The sequence below is a fragment of the Poecilia latipinna genome, unplaced genomic scaffold (assembly GCF_001443285.1).
Source record: "Poecilia latipinna isolate Pla-1442-1.1 unplaced genomic scaffold, P_latipinna-1.0 Scaffold2996, whole genome shotgun sequence".
Taxonomy (NCBI): Eukaryota; Metazoa; Chordata; class Actinopteri; order Cyprinodontiformes; family Poeciliidae; genus Poecilia; species Poecilia latipinna.
In genome coordinates, this window is record NW_015115612.1 from 25,401 (window position 1) to 31,768 (window position 6,368).

The window sequence follows — 6,368 nt, forward strand, 5'->3', positions numbered from 1 at the left end:
TGTGGTTTTCACCTTAAGAAAACAAAACAATAAAGATCTGAAAAGTGTGGCTTAAGTGAACATTTGTAATCCCACCTTTCATTGCAGTGACAGCTGCAGATATTTGGAGTCATCTAGAAACTGATGTCTGCCTATATAAAAGCTTGTGGTTGCAATATGGAGGAAGTAGAAGGAGTTTGGGATGCTTAGAGAAGATGCTAAGTTGTTATGTAATGTTTTGTAGTTTTACCTAAAAGTGTGATAATCAATAGCCTGAGTTTTAATTCCTAATGTCACTTGAGGTCTACCATGCTATGCTGATTGTCCCTTGGCAGAGGTGCACTGCTATCTCACTCTTAAACTTTGCAGCTTTCACATAAATATTCACGTTAAACTCATTTGATTTGTATGCGACACTGCAGCCGACGAACCAGAACCAAACAACTGTCTGGCTTCCTTTGCTTTTTTTTTTTTTTTACCAACTTGCAGATGTCTTCGCTGACACCCTGATCTCCTCCTCTAAGTAATATCTGCACACTGATCAGACAAACTGAAATGTGGAAAAAAGCCTAACATTTGATCTGATAAATCATCACTTGGCTTTCTTTATTACATCTTTTCCAGGACTGTTGATAAATTTAAAGAGACACGCTACCCTGAGTGGGACAGACACCCAACCCCGCCTCTCACCCTGAAACCTGGCACCCTTTGCTGATGGAAATAGCAGGTGTGGCAGTGTTGTGGAGCCAGAAATCTTACCCCTCTCCCGATAGATATAAAAATATTTTCATTCTCTCCTGAAGCTCGCCCGAGCTCCGCGCCCAATGTCTCATCCTGCTTTTCTGTGTCAAGGTTGGGAAAGAGGGTTAATTCCCGGTAAAGACCTGTGCTGGTTGTCTGGAGGTCTCCAGATGGAGCGACCATTATATAACCAGCGCTGACTGCCTGCAGGCTAGAGCTGCTTAAAATCACAGCACTGGAAAGAATTTCTGCAGCGATCTGCGTTTGATCAGCCCAGCAGAGTGACAGCGGTGGCTTATTTTCTAGACACAGCGTGGAAGCAAACGCTACTGCAGGATCATTTTTGCTGTTGGAATAATAAACCGTGCCACTATTCCTGATTTTAATCTGTGGGGTCAGCAGTGTTTGTCCAGCTGATCACAATCATACCGGTGACAGTAAAAGTACGGATTTCACTTTTCCAAGATGGCTTGGTAGCGTCGCTATATGCTTCCTGCCAACTGGACAGTGGTTTTGCTCTAAACTAGAACCACCTTGTGGCTCATAGTTTATTTGAAAAAAAACCTTGTACACTAACCAGCCACTTCTTTTTTAGGTACAACTAAAGTCAGTTTTTGTCTTTAGAACTACCTTAATAAATGACATAAATTCAACAAGATGGAGATGTTTTTTTTTAATAGATATTTGTCTATAGTGAGAATAGCATCCCACTGCTGCAGCAATTTTAATCTGCACATCGACAATGTCAGTCTCTTGTTCCACCATCTTGGATTTGCTCAGTTTTTATATATATATTTAAAAGTTCATTTGATTTTTAAAGATCACACACAACATATATGATCATAAATTTGCATAATTTCTGTATACTCCACAAAAACTATACTTATTTTATATAGAAAAAGAACATACTCCAGACAAGCTTGTATGATTCTTGTTAGTCATTTAATTTGGCTATCAATAATTCAAAAGATGCAGTCTCATTCATAAATTGATCCATTCCCTATGCACTCAGGTCTATCTTGACTTTTCCATTTACAAAGCTGCAGTGAAACCAGTCTAAAGGAAATTGCATGTTCAGAGATGCTCTGTTGAAATGAGGCCTTCTTGCATCAAGATAGCAGTTCTACTGACTACGCCACAGTAAAAAATTAGAATTTTTTTAAAATATATTTTTGAGGTGATTTTGCCTTAGGTAAATAAACTAAGTTCTCAATGTGCGTGACGTATCTCATCTCAGAGCTGCTTTTAAAACCAGGCTGACTGCAGCACATTGCCACACTTCCTGTGAAGGACAGCTCCTTATTGATCGGCACATTGTGCATCACTTTACTGACCGCGTACAACGCACTCGCAGTCACATACGGTCGTACATGGGGCAGCACTTGGGCATGCATGTGTAGCTCTTCCTCTGCATCTTCCACTTTGCCAAGCTGCAGTCTCAGACAGTCCTCCATTAGCGGCTGAATTATCAGTCTGCAGCTGCAGCACTGAAATCCAAGCCGCAGTTAGACACAGGAAAGTCTGTCAGTCTGTCCCGCCCATCTCCAATGCGGCTTGTACAGACTGTGCATCATGCAGACATCACAACGCCACTGGATCCTGCAGCTTCAGCATCTAGCGGAGTAATACGCATAAATGCGTTGCAGGCTAGATGTCTGAGCTGAATGTCTAGAGTCGGAAGGGGAGACAGCCCGTCTGGGAACATCCCAACTAACCTTTCTGAATTCCTTCCCCACTTTTAAATAGACCAGAGACGTGTTGACTGTCAAACAGAGCTCACCCTGTTGTAGCCTTGGATACAATGCAAAGGCACCTTGTTGATTACCTTTTATGTTTGCACTGCAGAAATAGTGCACCTTCACCCCCGCACCCTCCAAACACAACATCAAATGTGATAGAAGTTATGCAGAGTTATCTGAGTGCCAAAAAGTAAAGAAAAAGCTTTTTTTTTTTTTTTTTTTTTTTTTTTTACTTTACTTGTCTGTGATTTATGAGGGTTTTTAAAAAGCAACAGAGGAAGTGTGGATGGAAGGAAAAGATTTATGCATCAGAAGACATAAATCAGAACACAGGAGGCAGACATGTTTCCCACTCATTTTCACTTTTTTTGTCATTTCCAAACAATCTGGTTGATTTTTGCCCATATAAAATCTACTTTCTTATATGCAAAGAATGTTAAAGTGACACAAAGACTTACCAACAAATTACTTACTGTGAAAAGAAGCGACTTCTCCTATCATATACTCAATGTTCATGTGAAAGATCAAAGAGGCCCACTGTTCTGTAGCTCAGGAGAAAAAACAAATCTATCTTATAGGAGCAGAGAAAACGTGGAAGACAGTTAACTCTCTTGTCAGATGAAGAGAATTTTAATTGTGTTACAAAACCACAGGTAAAAGTATTAACTCGTGTTAGGTGAATACCACTGCAGGCTTTTATTTGTAAATCAAATAAAAAAACAGGGGTCATTTTGATTTTACTTCCACAAGAGCGATTTAAAATCCGCTGTGGGGCGCCATCGTGTGGCGGAATTTGAAAACTAAATACACCGACGCCCAAGCGGGCCTCGTTTCCCTCTAGCTCTTGTTCCTAGTGGTGCAGATTTAACGGCGACACCACACGGCTGTACAAGGTTGGTGCGGAGAATTTACATAATTATTATTTGGGTGGCTTCGGTTTTCCTCTGCACCCTTTGTTTGACTGTGTAGTGACATTGTGGATAATTTCTATGCGATTCTTTTTTGCTACATTCAAATTTTAAAAGTATTTATCGGTTCACTTCTCTCTCATCATTTGTGTGAATGCCTTCACCTTTTGCCAAGTTACAACCACAAACCTCAGTGTTCTGTCTTTTGTGTGAAAGGTGAAACACAAATCTCTGTGATACCCATTAATTTAAAGGAGAGTAAAAACGGCATTTTTAGCATTTTTCAGAATTAAAAATGCAAACATTACCGTACATTAGCATCAGTTTCTCTGAGTAAGCCACCATAACCTATGTACACTACATTTTAAAACGACAATATAAAACCCAAATAAAAATCTAATTGCTCATATCACCTGTTTCAACTTGATGTTTTTGTGAAAGTGATGCTGCAGGTAAACGACTTTTTCTCCCTCTTCAGTCATCAGCAGCATCATGGTCCTCTGTGCCCTGAACAGACAGCTCCTGAGGAGCAGCAGCAGCTGTTGTGTTTTCATGGCCAGGTAATGAAGTAAACCAGCTCAGCTGTTCACCTTCTTAACCCGTAATTTGTACAGAAAATCCATTCTCCCCCGGGGAGGAAAAAGCTACAATTCAGCGATTTTCATAGCCATCTTATGCCTACCACTCAAACTAACACGCACTCCTGTCCTTGTTGGTTTGTTGTCAATGAATGTAGCTTTGAAGCGTGTTTCTGTCGGGACAAGTGAGGGTTTAAATGGCGCCTCTCTGTCCCCGCAGGCTGCAGACATCGAGCCGCCGCCGCCGCTGCCTTTACTCCAGCACCCATGGCTTCAACCAGGAGGAGACCAGACAGAAGCTGCGGGCCTTCCCTGGAGGCTCCGTCGACCTGCTGAAGCAGGACTCCGGCGTCGCTGTGCTGACCATCAACAACCCCGCTCGCATGAACGCCTTCTCCGGTACCATCACTTAAATGTTGGGTGGAAATCGTTTAATCTATCAGTTATTCTATCGATTAATCAGGTAAAAAAGGCACATTCTGCTTAACTTATCAATACAGTGTAGGGTTGATGTGTTGATTTTTTTTTATTACTTGATAATAATTGGCGAGCAAAAGGCGCTTAATAGGAGATTGCTATAATTATTTTTTTTACATAATTGAACCAGATGAAGCTATAATTATGCCACTTGAGGAGTGAGAAGTTGTATTTATTATATGCAAAATGTACATAATTAATTAGTGCTCTGAATTTTCAGAAAATGGCAATTTTTTTAGTCCAATTAACAATTAATCGATTGCTAAATTAAATGACAGTCATTTCAATAATCCATTTTTTTTTCAGCCCTAGTTTAGTGTGCTGTTTCAAGTCGTAGTCTTTACGGTCCAGTCTGATGTTTTGGGTTTTGTTCCTCCTGCCAGGCAGCATGATGGTGGACCTGGAGGAGAAGGTGAGCCAGCTGGAAAGCTGGACTGAAGGTAAAGGCCTCGTCGTTCGGGGCGCTGCCGAGACATTCTGCTCCGGGTCCGACCTCAACGCAGTCCGAGCAATATCCAGCCCCCAGGTACCTCTGACCGGCTGCTTTGTTTTGGCCATCTGGACACATCTGAATGAGTCCCTTCTTCCCTCATAGGACGGGATGAAAATGTGCATGTTCATGCAGGACGCTCTCACAAGACTACTCAGGTAAACGCTCAAGTTTTGCAAGCTGCAAATGAAGCAATAAACATCTTTTATTTTATTTTACTGTTTATTTGACTCAAAACAATTACAATATTTAAGAGTGGGCATAGTCCGGGTTCATCTTTAGCCGATTCTTAAGCTTCGAAGGAAATATTTTCAGAGTTGCAGAGCAAATGCATGTTTTACTACCTTACTAATCACCACAGATTTGGCCCATTTTCATCAAAGTTTAAGTTAAATGCTAAATGCTACTATTCAGTGATGCATGGTGGTGGCAGCGTCATGCCGTGGGGATTCCTTCAAGGCGCTGTTTCTCATGTGTGCTGACAGAGTAGTGTTCTCATTGCAGGCTGCCCCTGGTCTCTGTTGCCCTGGTGGAGGGCAGAGCCTTGGGAGGAGGTGCAGAACTCACCACCGCCTGCAATTTTAGGTAAAGAGCTTCCACTTTTGGTTTGTTTCAAATATATCAAAGAAAACACTTTTTCATTTAGAAATGAATAAATAGGGCACAATAGCATTCCAACATATATATTCATTATATTTTACATGTACGTCTCCATACACATTTCTTCTGTTGCTTTTTTTTTTGTCACACTGAAATGTTTCAGATCATCAGACATGTTTGAATATTATTCAAAGATAACCCAAGGAAAAATTTAGTCCAGTTTTTAAGAGATTATTTTATCTGGTAAGCGGGAAAAAGCTGTCCATATTAAGCTGACCGAAAGTGAAAGAAGTAGGGCCAATGTTGTTTTGTGTCATCCTCAGCACTTGGCAAAATGTAAAGTTTCAGTTGTTGACTGTGTGTTTATGACTTTGTGTTTTTGTTTTTATGATGTTTTGAACTCCCTTGTTGCTGGAATGTGCTACACAAATAAACTTGATTGACTGGTATATGATTTCTACATAAAAAATAATTTATTTATGCCCATGCATGAGGAGGATTGACAGCACTAAGACCCTCCCCCTGGGTCTGAGTGGTCGTTTGTGACTGATATTTTTGCAGATGGCAGAGACACAAATTTCACAGGTGATCTGTTTTCTATAATAATGTCACAATATAATGATAGTTTTAACAAATATGTAAAAAAATAAAAAAAAATTTATAAGTGACAAACTGCAGCTTTAATAAATTCAATCATTGATTGAAAACTTGATTTTATTTTACTCTGTAAGAATAAAATTTGAGTATTGATCTGAAATATTTCAATATGACAAAAATAAGCAAAAACAGAAGAAATATGTTTTTTTTTTTTTTTTTTTTTTTGTGAAAATTAATTCTAATTAATAAAATTTTTCCA

General features: G+C 39.9%; 1 protein-coding gene across 2 annotated transcripts in view; it reads left to right on the forward strand.

The window, feature by feature from the left end:
• Positions 1 to 3,261: 3,261 nt before the first annotated feature.
• The window catches only part of echdc1 (enoyl CoA hydratase domain containing 1), a 7,777-nt gene continuing 4,670 nt past the window's right edge, over positions 3,262 to 6,368 (forward strand). The window contains exons 1-6 of one of the 2 annotated variants that reach the window (XM_015022404.1): positions 3,262 to 3,352; positions 3,846 to 3,927; positions 4,166 to 4,344; positions 4,806 to 4,948; positions 5,018 to 5,070; positions 5,417 to 5,497. In XM_015022404.1, the coding sequence (XP_014877890.1) occupies positions 3,860 to 3,927; positions 4,166 to 4,344; positions 4,806 to 4,948; positions 5,018 to 5,070; positions 5,417 to 5,497 (524 nt within the window). In that variant the 5' untranslated portion in view covers positions 3,262 to 3,352; positions 3,846 to 3,859. The other variant, XM_015022405.1, reaches the window with a different exon arrangement.